This window comes from Caloenas nicobarica, chromosome 1, assembly GCF_036013445.1.
Source record: "Caloenas nicobarica isolate bCalNic1 chromosome 1, bCalNic1.hap1, whole genome shotgun sequence".
NCBI lineage: Eukaryota > Metazoa > Chordata > Aves > Columbiformes > Columbidae > Caloenas > Caloenas nicobarica.
This window is the reverse complement of record NC_088245.1, coordinates 27,138,738-27,161,142: the sequence shown is the minus strand read 5'-3', so window position 1 is coordinate 27,161,142 and position 22,405 is coordinate 27,138,738. Positions and strand designations below refer to the sequence as shown.

At 38.9% G+C, this 22,405-nt stretch overlaps 1 protein-coding gene across 1 annotated transcript in view; it reads left to right on the top strand.

Annotated features, from left to right (window-relative positions):
* CFTR (CF transmembrane conductance regulator) overlaps nt 1-22,405 on the top strand; it is an 88,393-nt gene that overhangs the window by 25,655 nt on the left and 40,333 nt on the right. Inside the window, exons 8-13 of the mRNA XM_065633619.1 lie at nt 1,834-2,080; nt 4,368-4,460; nt 4,995-5,177; nt 7,563-7,754; nt 19,179-19,273; nt 21,915-22,001. Coding sequence (XP_065489691.1) covers nt 1,834-2,080; nt 4,368-4,460; nt 4,995-5,177; nt 7,563-7,754; nt 19,179-19,273; nt 21,915-22,001 — 897 coding nt within the window. The remainder of the gene's footprint in view (nt 1-1,833; nt 2,081-4,367; nt 4,461-4,994; nt 5,178-7,562; nt 7,755-19,178; nt 19,274-21,914; nt 22,002-22,405) is intronic.

Genomic DNA, 22,405 nt, shown 5'->3' with positions numbered 1-22,405 from the left:
AGACCAGGATGCTCAAAGCCCCGTCCAGCCTGACCTTGTCATCTTTATATGAAGCAAAGAATCTCAAGCTTGTGTATTTGTAGTGATTCCTGCAGCATCACTTCAAAACCAGACATACACTGGTCTACATTCTATATGTGCATGAGGCTTATAGAGTCATTTACATCTCCCTCCAAGTGCCCAAATTGCATCAGCAAGACCTGTCCCAGATGAGTGCTTAATTTATAGAGCTCTCAAGCCTGTAGACAGACCCACCTCTGGAAAACGTTTATGCGTGGCTGGGTCAGCTTGTGGATGGTACTTGGGAGCATACTGAAAAGGGTTAGTGCTTTGATTCTTCCTCTCTGGAGCAGCGGCTGTGTGCTGCAGCACTGGGAGGATTTTTGATAGCTTCTATCCAGGCATTTGTGTGGGACTGGATGAGCACCAAGCCCAAAAATCTTTGTTATCCCTGTTCAGTGCTGCCACCCACAGTCTCATACAAGCTCTGGAGGGACTTACAAGGCCCTTTCTCCAGGGCAGCGGCTACCGCTGTGGTGGTGACCTGCATGCCCCACTTCTTTCTTCAGGCCTCTCTTGCGAAATAGCTAACAACATAGCTAACAGGGTGCTAGACCCCCTGCTCCAAAACTGGCTGAGCTCAGATTTTCTGTGAGGGACTTTTAAGAACACTTTGGCTGACAAAAGTTGGTAAGATTCTGGATGCATGTGGAAGTCTCATGCGTGCATAGTGTGGAGCCGAAAGGGGGTTCCACACAGCTCAAAAATCCTGAATGGACATGGCACGCAGACACTGGCTCAATACTGGAAGACACATGAAGATTACCAGCTCAGCCTTGCAACACTGTCACCAATGTGACTTTTAACTTATGCACAGTATCCCAGTGATTTGAGCACTCGCCACTGAATGGGCACCTGGAGTCTAGCTTCATCTCCAGCCCCAGTTAATTGTTCTTGCAGTGGATCAATTGCTTTTTTGCTGCAGTAGAGGTGCCTCTGTTCTGGCAAAGCCAAGCTGCAGGGCACCTGGGGAGCAGGAGGTGAACAGGGTCAAAATGAGAGCAGTCAACAGAAAGCTTCAGCACTCTAAGTTAGGGCCATCAACTCAAAAAATTAATTACACTCCCTGGATTGTTTCTCTTTTTATTCGATAGCTTGCTGCAAGATGCGTAAACACTGTGGAAGCAGCAAAGAGTGATCACCAGTTGCACTTGTGACTGCACAGCAGTCAGTGATCTACCCTGTAGACTGAACTTCTACAGAGACAGGAAGGGGGAGAGCAAACTCCCCACCTTCCAGCCCTTCAAGCTGGGGTTTACTGATACCTTACTTCATGGGTGAAGCTGTTAGCGGGGTGCTCTGCAAAAGGAGATGACAGTATAATTGAGTTGTGGATTGTTCTTGGTTTTTTTATGGTAATGCATAACAAATCTGGCATTTCAAAGTGTCTTATTGCTAGGGGAGTTATGCATCTAGATGACCAGATTCGTATGGGATGACGCTTCTGGGAGTGTATCATATACCACAGCATTAGATTCTTAAGAATGGTTGTGCCAAGAATTGTAGAGACTTGTAGTTTATGAGGTATCTAAATCATGGCATAGATCATTGTTATTTTGTCTGACATCTTTGAACATTGGTGCCAAATTTGGCTCCAATTAGTTTTCGGGTCCCCAAATTGTTTAGAATCTTGCTTTTTTAACTTCAGTCCTAGAAAATAACAAGGATGGATGTGCCTCTGAATTAATTGTAATACCGACAGTTCCATCCAAAATACTTGTAAGATGTAAACTGTGGAATCCTATACTAATTATCTGTATTTTTTTTTAACAGAACTGAACTGAAACTAACCCGAAAAGCTGCTTATGTGAGATATTTCAACAGCTCAGCCTTCTTCTTTTCAGGCTTTTTTGTGGTATTTTTAGCTGTGCTTCCGTATGCTGTGATGAAAGGAATTATTCTCCGAAAAATATTTACCACAATTTCCTTCTGCATTGTTCTTCGAATGGCAGTGACCAGGCAGTTTCCTGGGTCCGTACAGACCTGGTATGACTCTGTTGGAGCAATAAACAAAATACAGGTAGGGTACATGCACTAAACTCTTCCCAAGTACGTAAGCTAATTCTTTATAGCATGTTATCTTGTCAGTTGATCAACAAAAGCGCACAGCATTTATACAGACTTTCCGAATCTACTATATGTTGCTTTGACCACACACCATGAAATGTCATTATAAATCTTGATATTTGTTATATGGTTCCCCAGGCAGTATAACCACAGCAGCCTCATGCTACCTGCATGCTGCTTTTTTTGAAACAGTGGCATTTAGTTATTTTTTCTCTTTGCAGAATAAGGAACTTAATAAAAATATATAATGAGTTGTGGTGCTCAAGAGATGTTTTTCCTTCAGAAAAGGAAGTACAAAATTAGTACATGTTTTATATAGCACGGCTTCCAGTCACAGATCTTCTGTTTTCCTAGCTATTAGTTGCAAGAACAGCAGGAGATTGTGGATCTCATGCAAATGTGCATCTCATTCATTATGAGTAGCAAATATAATTAAGGTACTGGTCAAATAATTATTACTTACCTTACCTACTGAGATCAATTGCTCATGTACCAGCATGAGAGGCTTATCCGCAGAGGCAAATCAGGGTGAATTCTCATTAACTCTGTCTGGTATATGTGCTGTTTTGAAATAAATCACTCCTCAGGAAAAGAATTCTTATTTTATTTCAGAGTGAAATCTTAGGCTTTTTAAACTCTTTTTTTTTGGTAAAACATAAATTTTATTATTTTCAGTGTGATAAAAATACCTAATATGGAACTTAAAGATCTTAATTAGAAATCTGAACTTTAATATAGAATAAGAAGCAGGTATTGGATTTTTATGATTCTCAGCTGGGCAGAAAACTTGAGAAATCTAGCCATAAACCTTTCTGTTTGGCATTCAGAAGGCTGCCTTGTGGGGTCTCAATTTAGGCAGCCCTTGTGCTCTCAGATTCCCTAGGTGTTAGTGCAGGTATCCTGTCTCTCCTGTTTCTTGGAAGAGCATATCCAAAGCCCTGTCACAGAACTGACAAGCCCAACTGTCATGCCACTGCCATCACTTTACTGAATGCTTGTCTTTGGGCTTTTAGCTCAGTGGGTGCTCCTGAATCCATAAATAATCATCTCTTTGTGTCAGGTTCAGTGTAGACCCCATAGACAGGCTGCACAGGATCCCAGAACACCAGTGCCCTTTACTTGTCACAAGAAACATAAACAAAAATAAAAAACTAGTTATACATTCTCTGATTTAACTTCCGCATCAATATAGGGAGTTCAATGTCCCCTGGGTTATTGTATTTGCCCTGTAGCTGCTAGACCTGTGTTTTCTAGACCACGAAGTCTTTCAGGACCAGTGTGCTGTCTCTGTCTCTGCTCCAGCAACTCCACTGGATGACCCTACCAACTTTGTTATGAAAGCCCAGCTATCGTTTCCTTCTTCTACACAAACTATGTCTGTTTTGCCTTCCAGTGTTTTGGTTCCTTCTTACCCTTTCAATTATCTGCTTTTTCCCTTTTGCTTGTGCTACTTGGGAAATTTGCAAGTTTACTGTAGAGAACTGATTTTCCCCCTTACCATCTGCTTAGTTCATTCACTGCATTGCCAACATAGACCTGCTTCATTCTGCATAATTTAACAAGACGATTTAGAGGAGGTGTTACCTATAAACTGCATAACCTTAACAAAATCATGGAACAGAAAAGTTATCTTTCCTACATTAGTACAGGTTTACTCTTTTTCCCTAATATTATCCTAGAAGGTAACACAAGGGTCGTGTTTCTGACTTGTGTTATTTGAAATTACACTACTTCAGTGCTTCACTGGCTAGGATCATTATCTGACCTTTTTCGTTGATAGAGACATTATTCTAATGTTTTTAAACTCTTGCTGTTTTGGAATAGGAAGATAGCAGCATGTAGCTGCTTTGTTTCAGTTTACCAGAGTACAACCTTCCAAGTCCTACTCCAAAACCAAAGTTTGTTTGAAAAATACTAAGGTCAGAGGATGATGCTGCCTGATACATGTCCTGAAAGCAAAGGAAAAGCCAAGTTTTGATATTCTTTCTAAACTAGAACCAAATACATTTATGTTTATGCTTTCACTAGCAATGAAAGATTTGGTAGTTTCAAAAATATTTCCTTCTGCATCCAAAAGACACTGTATAAGCTATATTTATGCCTCCCTCTAAGACGCTACAATGCAATAGCACCATCAGAAATAGTAACTAGTGCTCAGCGTTGGCAAGGATGTTCTGCTTTGTGTGATATTGCCGTTGTCCCTTACCATTTCCTCTCATCTCCTTTCTTGGTATTTCTAGGATTTCTTGCTGAAAAAAGAATATAAAGCCCTGGAGTACAATCTAACAACCACTGGGGTTGAGCTGGACAATGTAACAGCCTTTTGGGATGAGGTTAGTACTTTTACCCAAACTAAATTAAAACACAGAGTGTATCTTTTTTACTGATATTTGCCTTGATATTCTCTAAAATGAAGAGCCTACATTCCTTCATTTCAACTGGCTTCAGATGTCAGCAGGCAAGGAATGTATGGCAAGTAATTAATGCATGATACCAAATTATCTACGACCGAGAAACTTTGGAAGAGACCTTTTAATAAGTGTTAAGGTCTGTAATAAGTAGTTATTTCTTATTTAAGCCAGCCTGAAAACAGAATCAGGCTGTGGCATGTATAAACATCGGAAAGCAGTTCTATAATAGGCAAATTTTGTTTGTGTCCACAAACTTAGGAGCAAGTCCACTAAATACATTAAATAGATATATTTAAGAATGTAATAAATGTGTTATATTAATACATAGGAAAAGTAACATTGGAAAAGTAAGTTCATATGTTTTTATAATTCCATAGTACAATATACATGGCTAAATATGAATGTGTTTGGTTTTTTTTTAATGTCCATACAAATACACATCTGTGTACGTTGCAGGGAATTGGAGAGCTGTTTGTAAAAGCAAACCAGGAAAACAACAACAGCAAAGCTCCTAGCACTGACGACAATCTCTTCTTCAGTAATTTTCCCCTTCATGCCTCTCCTGTTCTTCAGGATATAAATTTCAAGATTGAGAAGGGACAGTTATTAGCTGTTTCTGGATCTACCGGAGCAGGCAAGGTATTTCTATTTCTGTTGTTTAAAAGTCCTGATAAATTTAAGGAATACTATTGTGTTGTTATCTGTATTGTTACCTGTATTGTTACTGTATTCTCGCTATCCTGTGTTTGCTGTAAAAATGATGTCTGCAGGAAAAAGTATGAATAAACTGTAAGCTACAATAAAATGGCCAATATTTACTAGAAGTTTTACTCTGTGGCCAATATGAGAAAGAGTTTGCTGGATATTTTTTGTACACAGAAGGATACAGACTTAATAAGGCAATAGCAATTTAAGTGACTTTCCTACCTTGCTAACATTTTGAGGAAAAATTTGAACACGATGGCCAGTAACCTGACAAGCCTGATACGCATTAGCCAGGTAACCAAGATGTGTGTCCTGGACATGTGGTATATCTGGTCACTTGTGCTCCAGCTCCTACAATGCCTCGCATGGACAAGCTCCCAGAATCCCATGTGAAAGCCTGGGAAGGTGCTACTGAAATTGGTGTTTTTCCGAGAAAATTTGTGGTTTAGACCGATCATCCTTTAGAATGCTAAAATGTTATCAATGCATTTAGTTTGCAGATAATGCATCCAGTTAACCTCATTAATATCAAATGAGTTGAACTGTGATACTCATATTCACTTTGAACAGCAAGTAATTAGATGAGTCTTTCATCTTGACTGGGTTTTCTGAGGAGATGTGAAAGTCAAACATTAATTATGTGTTGGACAACTTTTCCTGTTTAACAGATCATTGATGAATATATTCTGATTTCTTTTACTTGCATTGGGTAAAATCTTTGGTCTGTTGGAGTCAATGGCAAAGAACCCATCAATTTCAACATGATATATTGTTTTTCAGTAATGATACCAATAGGAAAGAGCAGGGGACTCGGGACATGAGGTTGTCTTCAAGTTGATGGCTTGAGGTGCTTTTTACTGTGATATTTCTGAATTAACAGAATACTTTTCCTATGTTGCTGATAATGTCAGATGGCTATTGCTAAAGCTGATACTTGTCATGCAAAAATGTAAACTAGAAAGTGCTGAAGGACATATGTAAATCTCCTTTGTTCAGCTGCTTAGGAAATGGAGGAAAATTCAGGTCACACTGAGCAGTTTATGTGAGCATACACATACAACAAATTTGCACTTTTCAAGGCAATAAAGATAAAAGACTTATTTTCTGACAGATTTACCAAAACCAAGGTTTACACCCCCCTCAAAACAAAAAAAAAAGTTACTCCTTTCCTTTCACCCTTTTAATTTAAGGTTTCCTTTATGTTGTTTGAGGCTACTACTATGTATTCCAGGAACTGTCAGGACTGTGAAAGAGACTGCACACTTATTTTGTCTGTAACAGATGTGAAGCCTGACATCAGCTCTTTAATACTGCCTCAGTATTAGATAGGGTTGTGTTTGGCTGTTGTTTGGTTGTTTTTCCATTTATGTTATATGGCACAAAATACACTAGTTTAACATCTAGTGTGCGAAACAGGTTAAGTGGTTGTCCTGGGCAAGATCAGAAACTTCTTACTCAGCATTTTGGAAAGTTCATATTCATGAGACTCCTTCTGCATATTATATAACTTGTCAGAGGATCTCTGGGCTTGACAGTATGAAACTGTGACTTTTAGATAGATTTTTAGATCTTTGGCTATTACATCCCAGCTTTGTTGACTGTTTATTAGTGATAAGAACACCACTGGAATGGCTCTGTAACATATTTTTCCTTGTATTTCTCAATTCTGTTCTTTGATCTGGTAGTCACTGATGTGTGGCAAGGTTACTACAAGCTACTGATTAACTTTGAAATTATAACATGTCAGTACTGAAATTGCAATCAATTCTTTTATGAAGGGAAATAGTAAATATACTTAGGTCATGTATTCACGTAAATGAGTTAACAGTTCAGATCACAGTTTGTGAGTAATTGTATATACATACACAAAGATATTGCATTTTTCAAGGCAATGTAGATAAAAGGCTCATGAACACTAGCAAAATTGTAAACATGAATTGGGTTGTACAAAGAACAAACAAAATAATTACTGATAATGTTAAAAAAATAATAACATTTTGTATATGTCTCACAGATAATTTTACCTTGTAAAATTAGTGGAAGTTTAATTGAAAATGCATACTTTTGCAGCAGCATGCCTTTTTTACAAGATATCTTACGCAATTTTTGTTGTTCATTGGATGAAATTTCTCTCATTTCAGAGGCCTTTCAGAACCATATTTATCATGAAAATCTTCACGAATTGCAGCTTATAGGGACACTCTTTACAAGACAAGTGTGCAATTTAAGTGACTTAGCAGAGTGATTCTCATTTTGTTTAGCATTTCTTGTGGTTGTACGGATTTCTGATATATTAACCAAATGTTAATGACTTTTCAGACTTCTCTTCTGATGTTGATAATGGGTGAATTGGAGCCTTCACAAGGTAAAATTAAACACAGTGGAAGGATATCCTTTTCACCTCAAGTCTCCTGGATCATGCCTGGAACAATAAAAGAAAACATAATTTTTGGTGTGTCCTATGATGAATACCGATACAAGAGTGTCATCAAAGCCTGCCAACTAGAAGAGGTCAGTCATCTAGGACTCTTGAGACCTGTGACCCAACCCAAGTGAACCCCCCACCCCCCCCAAAATAAATCAGGGAGTGGAGCTTTAAATAAGCATGACATTTCTGAGATTTAAGGCACCCAGCCTGGCATCCCAGTTTTGTGGTGCTGCAGGTCAGCCTGTTGCCAGCTCCCTGGGAGATACACTGATGGTGCTGGATCTGGTAGTTTACACAACAGGAGCTGGCTCAGATATTATAAATTATCTGCCTTCTCAGTCTTCCTTGCTAGTGAAAAACCTGGGTAAGCATATTAATGTTAGAGAAATCATGTAAAAAGTATGGTTCCTACAATGTTTTTTTTTTCACGTTTCTTCCCCATGAAGAAGATTTTCCTTACAATCCTGAAATTTAACCTGTCTTCCTCCTTTCTTTTGCACTTCGAAAATGGCTCCAGGGATAATTAGAACTCTGTGCCAGAAACCTGAATAATTTAGAGGAAAATCTTGACTGAAGTTGGGTTTTTCTGTGTACACATTAAGAATTGGTACACTGGAAATTACTGTAGGATTGATCTATGTAACAAGTATCCTACAATTAGTACAATGTCGTGGAAACGTCCTTGTGTGTGTTTGATGTTGCCAGAGGGTAGTGTAGGAAAATATAACTTTTCACATTGCCAGATACAAAAGAAGCCAGCATTTTAGACCTTTCCACCCTTATTACTGTGCTTTAAGATCAGGCATTTTGTCCGTAACATGTAGATGAAAACAATAAATATTTAACTGTGCAGAATAGCATCTGTCTTTAGGCCCCACAGTGAAGCATATTTTCCTTTAACGCCAGTCAAGCAAGAAAACAATAGCCAGTCTGTTTAAAAATAAGATGAGGTTACTGCTCTTTATCTCAGAGCAGGGTACAGTTAAGTGATAAACTAATCTTTTTGTCTGTGTTTATGGCCATTTCAGCTTGTGTTTGGATTGTAGTTTGCTGGAAATCTTCTTTGAAAGCTTCTGAAGACAGGAGTATCAACAACTTCTGTGTCAGACTTTTTGTCTGTGTCAGACTTTTGTCATAAAAGTTGTAGTTAATGCCAAAGCTCCAAGCAACAACTGGCTTCAGCGGTTCAAAACTGCCCTGGTCCAAAGAGGCTTCCCAGCCCAGCCCCTTCCTAGAGCAGAAGGCGGTTGATGGTGGCTCAGTGTCCTGGTGTGGGTGGAACAGCTTGGTGGCTCAGTGTCAGTGGGACAGCTCGGTGTCTCCGTGTTGGTAGGACAGCTTGGTGTCTTGGTAGGCTGCAGCTCCTTTGTTCTCCAAACAGGCTCAATCAAGCCAGCTTTGATCTGTGCTGGTGCAGCTCTGTGCAGAATGATACGCTTCACCTCCTGGCAGGGCTCATTCTTTGAGATCAACTTTGATACTTATAAGGATATTTTCTTCTGGATTGAAGCTGAATAAATTGGGCTGGCATGAAGAGAAGGCAGAATGGTCTGGAAGGAAGCCAGATGTGTTACCTTATTGCTGTTATTGTGCTTTCTAGTCTTGTTAGCTTTCACATCTCAGTTACCAAACAGGACTTAGTATGGCAGACTGAAGGATGGATTTCAAATATTAATTCCCTGTTTATTCCCCAGTGTCACTTTTTAGGGGTTTATTACGACAAGAGTTAGTGCTTTGTAGGATTGGGCTTGTGTGTGTTATCATTCTTCAGAAAAGAGAGGTGCCACAAGGTTTTTGCTGAAGGGAGTTCACTTTGTCCCCTTCTCTGCAGCTTCCCTAGGTAGTTATATATATACGTCCATCTGAATGTAGGCCTGTTGCTGAGTCTAGTTCTTAGATGGTCTCCTTAAGGTGAACCAAAGATTGATGATAGAGCTTGTTTTCTTATGGCACATATGCTGAAAGTCAGTTAACATACAGCTCTTAACAGCGGCAAAGTGAGATTTACTTCCAAGCTCCATGCTCACAAAAAATTTTTTGGGGAATACAAAGCCATCACCTTTGACCCAGTGGACAAGTAGATGTGTTACTACTGCAAAAAGTAACATACCTGCAAAATGCCCCCTTTGCTTTGCCATCTCCACCATCACCCTATAAAGGAAGCATACTGAAGATCTAGTGCAATTCCTAAATTTGATGTCTTTTTGCCTTTGTCTTCATTAGTGCAAATAAAATACTACAGGTTATACCATGTGGGTCACGTCATACCATCTACATAGATTTGGGTCTTCCTGACACACAGTGAAGTGCCTGTCCTTGTCTGTCAGCAGAAGAGGACACTGAAGCTTAGTGACTTCATACAAGGTGCTCTGCACTTTCTTTTAGGTCTGTGGAGATATGCAAATGATATTAAGCAAGTGTAACTTAAATAATTTGAGGTGCATGACAATTTTCAAAAAAGTCAGTGCTACATTTTTCTGCCTGACTTTTTGGATTGGTATGTAGATGATTTACTAAGGAGTTATCACTTATAGTCTCTTTAGAGTTGCTAAGTACTTGAGGGAAATTTATCTCAAAGTAATTATGAAAGATGGAAAGTGCAAGTAAATATTTCACAGAGCTTTCCATATTTTTAGGTGTCCAAGAATAAAATTTTCACTGTATAGGAAATCAGATCTTTATTTAGAGGTTGGAATGTGTTATGTGTTAGATTTTTATTCTATAAAGTCCTAAAGAATGGTAAATCTGGTTATATTAACAATTACCTAAAAAATAGGTGGGCTTTGGTAGGTTTTTCTTGGATGGAAGAAGCACTTTCAATGTTTTTCTAAAAGATATTCTTGCAGCTTTACATTTTGTTCTGTTTGTCTATGGAACCATTGAAAGGAAGGTTTAAAAAATTATTTCTCCTCTAATTAATTTTGAATATTCACAACTAACATTACTGGAAAGCCATGAAATTATGAGCAACAAAAGGCTTTTCTTTTATTTCTTTTATGAGTTCACATGGTTTTATTGCCATTTTGAACACTAAAATGGGACATCTTTTAGTTAGTCCAAAGAGCTCAGGTGGCTACATGTTATACTTCCTTGACTTGTCTACTCAGTTTTATTTCTGCTGTCAGCTTCTTATTCTTGTTGCCTTGATGCAATTCACCTACCCTCCAGTTTTGCCAGTACACCTATTCATGATATTGTACCGTGAAACAGAAGATTAAAAAGAGAATTATTATGATATATTGGAGAACTGCATCTCTCATAAATACTCTGTAAGGATAGTTTGTGTAGTGCACAATACATAAGGATCATACATAAGGATCTCAGTCTGTGCCTGGGTTTACAGGCTCAGCTAGTGTGTACGTGTCTCTCAAGAACCTTTTTTTTCTCATGCATAACATAGGTGTTGTCTCACCCACTGCCCATCACGTAGGTGTGTGACTGATGACCGAACATGTCATAAAGTAGATAGTGTTTGGTGAGTCCACGTGTGAAAAACATGTGTTTTAATGCTGTTCCTTTGAGTGTAGTCCCACTTCATGGCACACATGTGGCAGCCGTATAGTGTCATAGGTTTCATTCATGGTCCTTGGTCCTCACAGGTCTGCTCTGCAGCCTTATCTGGCACGTGGTGATATCAAGGGCAAGAGACGCCACAGTGCAACCTTGTGTGAGTGCATGAGATCCGAGTTGTTGGAAGGATCCACAATGAAAGACAGCTGTGTGTCGAGGGCTCAGAGAGGGAACTTTGTCATGTTTAAGTACCACTGCTTGTCACAATTTCAGGATGTCACTGTATAGACGTATAATACTGAAGAAGCATGAGAAGGGTTCTCAAATACATCTCTATGTGCGTCAGTAAAATTATGCCTAAAGTACTTTAATAAAATTTCTGTTTGTACAGCTTATATGTCTATTTTTATGGTAGTGTAGCCTGCTTTATATGTGTAAAATTATTCAGAACTTATCATAATTATGTTTCTTGATTATATTTTTCCTTTGAGGGTAAGTAGGGCATCAAGGGAGGTAAAATAATGTTTTACAATATCGTTGTAATTACTGAGATTTGGAAATGGGCAGAGGTTAAGAGAAGAGCAGTGGGAGGTGATAGAACAAAAGAAAGACTGCTTTGGAGTTGAGAAAAAGGGACTGTAATTAAGAGCTATCTTGGTGTTCTTGATTTCCTACAGAAACAGTCTTACCGGCAGAAGTAATTTCTGAAAGCCCAGCATAAACTAAACATGGCTGCAGCAAGATATAAGTAGTGTGTAGACATTGCCTGTATTCTTGTGTGATGCTGAATACAAGGGGAGGTCAATACATTTAAATTACATGATACATTCTGTGAAACATCACAGTAAAGGTTTTGCAAAAAGGCACAGGAGAAGGTCTGCTTGTTCCTTCTCCACTGCCTTCTTCCTCTGTTTTCCTCTCTTCACAAAACAGCAAATATTTTAGCAAGCAAGCAGGGTGAGTACCTAATTTCAGACATCTTTTAAAATGAAGGTCCCAGTTTACAAATATGGAAGTGAAGGCTTTCAATTTTAGATCAAACCATTCCAGCACAGATCAGTATTCCTTGCCATTTGTCCTTTATTCAGAATCTTTTAAAAAATAAATTGTTTGAATGGGTTTAATTCTGAGTGTGCAGGTATTATCACAGATCTATTACCTTTAAAATCTTACATTGGCATGCTATGATACAGAGGAACCAAGATGTGATTTGCACCAATTCTGAACTCATTTCCCAGGGACAGTCCCCATAACCAAGCTTGAATGTACTTGAAAAATAAGATGAGTTGGTGCTGCCTTGGCTTATGCTACCTTTTTTTTTTTTAACAAAGTGATTGACCCTTTTAATCAAGTACTTTTCATCACATTCATGATAAAAATCAATTAGCGAGAGGTGAACTTTTGCCTGGCACTTCAAATTAAGGACAAAGTATGAATAAATTTAACACTGAGAAATCATCCTGCATAATTCATTGATTTTTATTCTCATTGCTCAATAGCAAAAGCAACTGGGAGATGTGAACTGGATGAGTTTATACATCTACAGAAACTTGCTACTAAATTTGAAGTAATTCCACAAGCGTAACTTCCGTGGAGGTTGAAGGGTTGTATTAATGTCATGGCAGGGATAGCATGAATATAAATAGCAATTTGTAGGAGTAGTCAATTGGGTTTTCAAAATGCTTATTACTGATGTAATGAAAAATGGGGAAGGAACATAGCTTGATTTTCAGATTTTTAGGTTGAAAAATCAGTATTTATCACCTGCTATATACAGGGTGTGGGATTTTTGTTTGGTTTTAGGACTCGCTAAGTTAAAAAAGGTGAAACTTTTGGGCAGTTGAAACAGGAATCTTTGTGTCTAAATTCTGTTAACATTGAACAAAATAATCTGAAGGGAATGCGTTCCTCCAGTCAAGACTTCAGGAGCAGGTTTGTTATAGTTATTCTTGTTAAAAAATAAACAAGCATCGTATCCCTTTTGAAGGGGTGTGGTAATTAATTAGTTTTGGAACAATACTTCCGTCACTTCCGTTTGAACCTTTTTGCAAGGTAAGATAGATATTTTTCCACCTGGTTAGTTCATTTGATCCTTCAATAGTTAACTAAGAGGCCATAAACACATAATGGCAAACTACCTTTAAGAGATTACCACTTTTAAAATAAACACGTTCTGATTTGAGAGCCACCAGCTGCTCATGAATGTAATGTTTAACATGGCATGCAAATAGAGGGAGTGTTTCCATGTGAAATCAAATCATATAATAGTACTAAAGAAATTTGTGGCCAGATCCTGTGTGTTTTTGAGCTGGTTTTACAGGGACTGCAGGAGATTCATTTTCATCTAAGAACTTAGATTACAGAGAGAACAACTAGAGGAAGAGATAGTCAATATGCCAAGCCCTGGTTTGTCTTCCTGCGTGTTTGATGTCTCCTTGCGAAGGATGGCATCCATCCCTGGGTGAGAAGTTCAGTGCAATGTCAAGGATGCCTTGAAACAGAAGCATGTACTTCTGCATCCCACTGTACTGCTCCAGCCCCTTTTATCTGTAGAAGTTTGGGGGTTGTTTGTTGATGGTTCGTTGTTTTGGAATGGGGTTTTTTTGGCATATAACTAAATCAGTAGGAGCTTATAGGTTAGTGAAATACCTTTTGCCCTGATTTTTGTGCCCGTTTTTCACAAGGGATATTGTGAGATTACAAAGTGTGTGGGAGAGAGGAACAATAATGGCTGAAGTCTGGAACTGAGTGCTTTGTATTAGGTAATTCTTTACAAGAGGATGTTAAGAGGTAGCTCGGTTACCTAATTGGGTGCATGTCTACAGTGTAAACTATGTGAGAGCAAGTTACTTAGCCTGTCTCCATGGCTGGGGAGAGCAACAGGTGTGTCAAGGTGAAGTTCATCTCATCCTACTGTAAACAGCTAAAATAGCATAAATGCCTCTTTCAGGCAGAAAGTCCACATAATATATCAAATCTCCCACTACAACCATTGCGTATCAGACACGTGGGCTCAAAAGCTGACTACCCTTATGCGTTTTCCACCTTGCACTGGTATGATCCACTGGCATGAGCAGATTCTTCTAACTGCAATTCTTTTCTGTGGCTCAAAATCATGGGCAGGTCAGCTGTGAAGCTGCTGACACTGAGTTCTCAGGGGGAATTGGCAGTAAATAGGCTAGAACAGTTTCTTTATAGCAGGGGAGCACCTCGATTAGAGGAGAAAAGAGACTTGAACTCCCAAATGCACTGACTTCAAGAAGTTTATCAACAATCAAGTAAATATGTTTAACAGAGCCCCTCCACAATGTTCTGTGTTGATATCGTTTAGCTAAAAACCTGTTTCACTCAAAACAACTCTCCCCACCCCTTTCCCTGTCTCAGGTACAGGGCTCTGGACCGATTACCTTGGATGTTGTCCTATCTTCTGTTTATTTCTCTGTTTATCTTCTATTTATTTCTCTTACCCTGCATTTAACCTACCCACATGCAGCATACCGACTACTTCATGTTTCAAGAGTCTGTTCCATGGGAATGTTTCACCATAGAGAAAGTGAGTTTTGCCAGCATTCGTGTGAGTTTTGGGTGAGCCTGACACTCTGCTCCAGGTCAGAAACTCTTGCGAAAACAGAACTTATGCTTTTGGATCATGAATCCTTCATAAATGGTTAAGTGAAATCTAACAGAAGAGGTGGTTACCCAATAGCTAAGATATAAAAAATTACTGAAAATTCTTTGTCTGTAAAAAAATTAACAGAAATGTTCACTAGTAAGTATGAGTCTGAAACATGAGACTTGATTTCCGAACTTTAAAACTTCAAATTCTGCAGTTTAGTTTAAATCTGTCTGACTTCCAAGATATTGTATTTTCTGAAAATCAGGACAAATTGAAAATTATTATTTCTGCAAAATGACATTTCATATTCATTAGCTAGAGATATTTACTAATCGCTGAATTCAAATCTAGGGGTTTGTTTCAGTTCCATTTCTACCTCGTTAGTATATTAGACTTTAATCTGATTGCTTGGAAGTACAGAAATAATCATGTTAGTGAGAAAGCAGGTAACAGTAAATTCTTCTCTTACAACTAAAGAAAAAAAAAAATCAAATAGAGTGAAACAGTGTTGCAGCTCCTGGTTGAAACCCTTGGTGCTGTTTCTGCTTAACTTGTATTCAGCTTTACTTGGCATTTTTATAGAATAAAGGTTTCAATACTTTTCTTGTAATGTATTGCAAATAGTCTGTACTACAGAAAGGGAATTGCAAAGTGTATTCAGAGGCAGCTTCTCTAAAACACAGCGAGAAGGTGAAAAAGAGAGTACTTTAGTAGGTGAGAAGGAGGTAGCAATGTGAATGGGAAGATTTTCTGGGAACTGTAAAAATAAACATGGCAAATGTTACTGGCAATGAAGAAAAGGAATAGGATAGAGATGATAAAGAAACTGGGACTGTAGAAAAAACAAGTTAAATAGAGAAAAAGGTTAGTGAAGATGAAATTGAGAGAGTCAAGACCACTGCGCTGTTCCATCAGTTTCATGACTATTTTATCTTTTTGGAGGGAAGGCAGAAGAGGGAAGTTCAAAAGCCACATCATTAAGGGCATATTTAAGGACAAAAGAGGGGCCTCATAAGTAAAATACATACGTTCTGTCAGAACTGCTTGAGTAGTTTGAGTAGCCTTGGATACATAAAGCAACTATTTGCTGAAAGGCATGGTTCTTAGGAACTATTTTCTGTCACGCTTTATTATCTCAATTGTTGCTAATGATTTATCAAATGATTTTGATAACAAACAATCTCTACAGAAAAGACTTGGAGTATTAAGTCTGTTCTGAGGTTTCCTTTTTTTTATAAAGAGACCATATTTCCCATTCACCTTGAAAAGAGATATTACCTTAAACTATCTTGGCTATATTCTTCCATACTAAGCCCCAAGGTGTTATGAGGGTCATCTCTTTACTGCCGAGATGATGAATGTGACATTTACAAGGTTAAAAATGCAAACAGATGTTAAAAGGGGTGCCTTCTCCTTGGATGTGCAACTTGAGATTTCTTAGCTCCTGATATGAGAAGCATCCATGAAAATAATTAATGTCTGTGACAACTGTGGGGGGTTTCTTCTCTGAATAGTTTCTCGATTTAAGCATTTATAGATATGTTAAAGAAAATCCAGTGGCTACTTCGTTAATATGCTGGGGTTTGTGCTGTTCAGCATCATTACATTAGGTTTGTCCCTGGCTTGATTTCACTTCCTGCATAAAATGACAGCAAGGATGTATTTGGACCAGCCCTATGTACTTTTTTACAATAGGTAGTGCTTGTTCCAAAAAATAGCATTGTGTGTCTATTGGACTTCACCACCCTGTTTATGCCTTTGAAAGAAATTACAAAACATTTTTTAATTATTATAATTACAGCCTGAAAAGTTCTTTGTCTATTCCATGCCATGTATTATCCTGAGGTGAAGGGTAGAAGAGAGCAGAAGGGGAACTCATTAAAAGTCTGATTAAAATTCCATGTTGACACACCTGCAAAGAAATATATCTGATGAAATCCTACCACCATTTAAAACAATGGGAGCCCTGGAATTAATTTCAGTAGGGCTAGGATTTTACCCTGTTTGCAAGGTGAGACACGCTGGGCACAGTTCTTCACCTGGGCTTTTTTGGAAGAAGTAGTAGAATCGGGAAACAGCAATGGCACTGACACCATTACAGGCAGCAGTACTGGTAGAAATGGGAAAGAGTTGAAATATGCTTCGGTATCTAGACACTTAACCATGCAAATCCCAACATTTCAGTGAAGATACTGGGTAAATGCCAAACTTACAGATGAATAACATGACTCCCACATGCATGGTGAAACCACAAGTGACCTGAGCAAGTAATCTCAAATAAACGCTAGAAAAGCTTTTCTGCCAGAATTTCACGTTCTCTCTAAATACTTCAACGGCCTATAGAAAGGCGATTTTGTCATGTTCTGAAAATCTTCCTTTAAAAATGTTGCTGGCACTGTTTTTCACATCCCTCTTTCTGCAAATACCTGAGCTGTTATGTTAGTACCAGGGGTTTGCTTGTGTGGCTCTCCTTTTCCAAGAGGGAAATAACTAGTTAACATGAGAAGCATTCCAAAATCACCTGCAATAGATTTTCCATACATAAGAGCATCTTGATTTTAAGGTCAGAATCCTCTAAGTCAGGAAGTAAATGCTATTATCAAATTAAAGAGTTGGGAGAATCTCTCATTTCCTGACAGACCAGGCAGTCGGTTGCTAGTCCTTGAGTGGCTGGACCCTTCATCTGTCACCGATCCAGGGCTGACCAGCATTGTTCACTCTGTTCCTGAGGTCAGGGCAATTTACGGGGGAGGAAGAAGGAAACATTTCTCTGGAAGGATTTTTATTTATTTATTTACTCTGCAAAACCTCAGAGGCTTGGAATGCCAAAGCCTGCCCAACAGCGAGTGATTAACCATCAAAATCACAGCAGGGGTGATCAAAATTGGATTATATCTGACTTTGTATGAAATGTGAACTTGTAGAGAGAAGCTCAACTCAGAATCCCAGGTAGTAGTGCTCTGGAAGTGCTTCATGTGTCTTCCAGTCATTTTCCCAGATGCTGCAGGGTTTCTGTGGGTGCTGCAGAGTGCATGCAGACAGCGGAGTGCCTGCATGCCCCCCGGCTGTCTGGGGGAGAGAGACCCCAAAACAGGCTGCCTCCTCCAGGGCACTGCCTAGAGCCTGCTCCCAGAAGCTCCCTTTCTGAGGCATTTTGCATGCCACTTTTTTTCCCGCAGAAGTTGCACTGAAAGGAAAACCTTTGTAAAGCGTGGAAACACTGGAGAAAATTTTGTTTGGTATCAGATACCTCGGTCGGCTTCCTTGGCTGTGGGGGATCCCTGCCTTGGGAGCGGGAGGATGTGCGGAGGCAGCGAGAATGGCGCTCTGGTGCTGCTGAGCGGGGAGCGCAGGCACAGGGAGATTCTGGGACACTCAGGGTTTCCAGCTCGGCCCATGGCAAACTGCCCCGGAGTCATATCTGATGGAAAACGAGGCTCCTTGGGGCACAGGGAGGTCATCCAGCCATCTGGGAATAGTCCCCTGAAACTACCAGCACCACCACAGCGATAGTGGTGTCCCTATGTTGGCTTAAGGACATTGGCCAGGTAAGGCTTGAAGGCAGAATTAATAATTTTATTAGGGCACCTGTAAAAGTAGAAAAACTAGACATCCTTTAGGCCCACAAGCCATTCTCCACGTCTTCACTTCCATGAATTATTGTGGTTCACGTGCATGCTCAGTTTTGGTGCTAAATACTCCTCTCAAGAAAACTTCTGGCCATCTCTGCCACTGCATGAGGATGTCCTTTTCTTTTTTCTCTGTCTCACATGAGAGTGAAATGGTATTTTCTGGTTTTATTGCTGTCTAAAGATTCATTTTTAGCACAGTCATGAGTTGTAAGTAACTTACAGACCAAGCAGTGGAACTTGTCTCCCAAACCTTTTGCAAACCTTGAGCATTCCTGGCATTCCCGGCTAGGAATTTTGTGCAAGGCTTTTTAAATGAGCCTGTGTGAAGTATAAATTTATCTGAGATTTGAAGAGCTCAGATCCAGGATTTGCATCTTACTCTCCGTAACTTCAGTGGCAAGTGTATTTATCATTGTTATTTGACAGAAAACTCAAACAGTTCATGTCTTGGATTGATGTTGTATGAAAGCACATTCCTTGCTTTTATGGAGATGTAGCAATTCAGACAAATACTTGTTCTTGAGAGCTTGCAGCTCCTGATTGCTCTCTGAGATAGAATTACATGCTTTCTTTTATCACCATTTCTGAATACATAAACAAATGAAAGAAATAAACCTCTGTGGGATATATATATATATTTTTTAACACTTCTGTCTAACCTGTTGTACACTATGCTTCCATACAGTCTGTAACTTGAGTTTCTTGGGTATGGAAATTACATGTCTGATTCTTAAAAAAATTGTTAACAGGACATTTCCAAGTTCCCAGACAAGGATTATACAGTGCTGGGTGAAGGGGGAATCATTCTGAGTGGAGGCCAGCGAGCACGAATCTCACTAGCAAGGTGTGTATTTTGCTCTCTAAGTCGTGTACTGTTTCATGTATGAGGAAATTGTTATGACTAAGCACTTAAATATATGTGGATCGAGTCCTGCTAAATAAATATCCTCCAGGTATATCAGGAACTTCATTTTACTGTCAGAAATCTGAGTTTTGCTATGCAGTTGTGTTTGTGATACATCTGCATATTTATTTATTGTATTTTAAAAATTTGATGTCAGACACATGCTATGGCTTAGCTGAAGATGAATCTTTCCCTCTCTGATGCAAGATGCTGTTTAGAGATTCAGACCTTTAAGTGCAGCTTTCTTAGTACTGAAGAAGCCCATACAAAGATGCAAATAAGAAATATTCCAGGATCTTTCCCTGCTATGACACTTCTACAATGTACTTTATATATTGATTAATGACATACTCCCTGTGTGCAGGTAACAAATATGAAGAAAAATGCCATTTTTTAAAAAGCGTTGCTAGTAGTTTTGGTCTTTTTCCTTTGCAAAAAGAAAACCTGGAAAGCAATGGCTAGTCAGCTACCTATGAGTAATGGTCTGGCCTTTTCTGTTTGACCTTCCGATGTTAGTAAGTAATTTTGAAGGTCTATAGAACAATAACATAGGTGTTTTTGTCTTACAAATTAGCTATGTGTTTTGGTGAAATCACTTAGCTATCATCAGAAATCCAGTAATGACAGCTCTGCTGTGTAAATGGCCCCATTTATTTCTGTGTCAAGTGCAAATTGTTCTGGTTCCCATGCTCAGAAATGCTGAGTAGAAGTAAAATCATATAATGGTGATCTACACTGGCATCCCATGAAAAATGTGTGTGTCCATGTGAGGCTAAAAGATGGGTTCATTAAAATAGAGAGGCTTTCTGTGGGGATTTTTTTAGTGGATTTGTGAGAAGGCAGAGGCACAGGGATGGTTCTGTTTAACGTGGTAAGATCAGAGAGGAGGGAAGAAGCAGGCAAAGCTTTCAGAGAAAAAAAACCCCAACCAACAAAACCCACTTAAATTTTCATTTTAAATGCAATATTTACTTGAAGTATTTCCCAGATTCTTTGAATCTGTCACTTTTCAGATGCTCACAGCTTATTTACTGGAGGGTCACAGAACTGATATAATGTATTTATTGTCAGCTGTATAATTATTATTTTTAAATTTTAAATGTCCCAAAGGCAGCGGCTGTTTCTGCCTTACATTTTATTTGGGCTCCAGCCTAAGCTCAGCATCAGACACGGTGTGCAGATGTTGAGGTGTGGGATGCAGATGAAGCTCTGAGAAAACTAGAGAAGAAAATTTAGGATTACAGCTCTGGGTTGTACCAATCTGCCCTGATTATAAGCCAGATGTTATTTGCTTGAACTGGCCGCGTACGGGTGTCTGGTGTACTCTGTGCAAGGTCATGGGAATTGAGAATCCCTGCTGGAAGTGCCATCAACCAGCTGTCATGAGAAGCAGATGGAGGTTGCCTGAGTCCATCTTTCTTGCAGGGCACTGTCAGTGCCTGCAGCTACAAGAAGGGGAAAGAAAGGACCAAGGGAAAAAAGCCCCGAGTCTGAGCGGGCCCACTGGTCTGGTACCCTAAAGCCAATCACGTCCAGCTACTAAGTCCAACATACAAATTATAGCAATTACCATTATTCCAGGAAAAAACCTACAAACCTTTTGCTGATGAAAGCGCCAAGAACAGTATGAACTTTTTGTTGTTGTGCAGCCACTACTTCATAATATATGGTCACTGAAATCCATCATGACAGAGGATTTTTCAATAAAGTTGCTTGGTTTATTAACATAGTATACTATTATTGAGGGCTTTTTCAGCTGCTGGTTAAATATTTTCCCATTGTTTAACAGAATGACTTTAAAACTCATGTTTAGAGCACTTTAAAAAGCACTGAAATGCACCTGTCCAAATTTTCTTTACTAATTATACCCTGATTCATATCACGTCATGATTTTCATACTCACAGAGGAAGGCAAGGGGCCTTTTTGAACTTCTATTGAAATGGATTTAAAAAACCCCCTCTTACCAGGTTTAGGTCTCAGTGAGTCTTGTCCAGGCACGTACAGCTTAAGGTCCTAATGCTACAACGTTTGTCATGACGTGAACTAAAAATGTCGTACAGTCCAATTTCAGATAATGTTTGCAAGTTTGTGGGTTGCTAATATACTTGTCTTTGCTCACCAGTTATTTCAAAGCACTTTTAAAACTACGGGCTGAGACCTAAGTCTTTTCACACACTTATTTACATGTATGTAATATTCCCTCAGGCACCAGTAGATGTTACAGTAAGTACTAAATTCCCATTTAAATAGTCATTGTACACCAATGGGGACTATCAGATTCAGGCCACAAACAGATCTTTGCAGTAACTTGTGCAAGAGGCAGCTGTGTAGCTTCTTTTGATTGCACAGAAACTAATGGAAAACCAAGTTAGTTTGTAATGCGGTCTTGAGCAAGGAAAGGCTTTATTCAAAGGTGTCTTATAAGCACATTTAACATTGAACTCCAGCTCCATATTTGTGCTCTAGAAAAAACTATTAATTACAAGTTTTTGAGACAAAACTATAAAGGCATTCTTTTTAAATTATGCTTATATAAATGTATAAGACTTGTGAAAGTTAATGTCATTTTTCTCTGTTCAGAGCGGTGTACAAAGATGCTGATTTGTATCTCCTGGATTCTCCTTTTGGACATTTAGACATTTTTACAGAAAAAGAGATATTTGAAAGGTACCGTATGTTTTGATAGATTGTATTTCAGAATCCCACTGAGCAGCACACCATAAAGCCAAGGGCAGAAATTTAATAACAGTACAAAGATACTGAAGTGGCCAAAATTATACCTTTTGAGGATGTTTATTTTTAAGGATTTTCATGAGTATTTTGTGTTAGAAGTAGGACAGCGTACTGTGCTGGGGACAAGCCTGGGCCAGGTGTGAGCATTACTGCTCTGCCTTGCATCTCAAGGCATTGAGCCTGCTATAAACTGTTACTCCTAAAGTGCATGGCTTTGTATCTGGTGTGTCTGTGAACCAGAAGGGCTTTCGTTTTAAAACACTCACCTGCTTCATAAGTATAAATTTTTACAAAAAGGTATATTTTGTCTTGTTTTTCTAATCACTGAAAGATGGGTC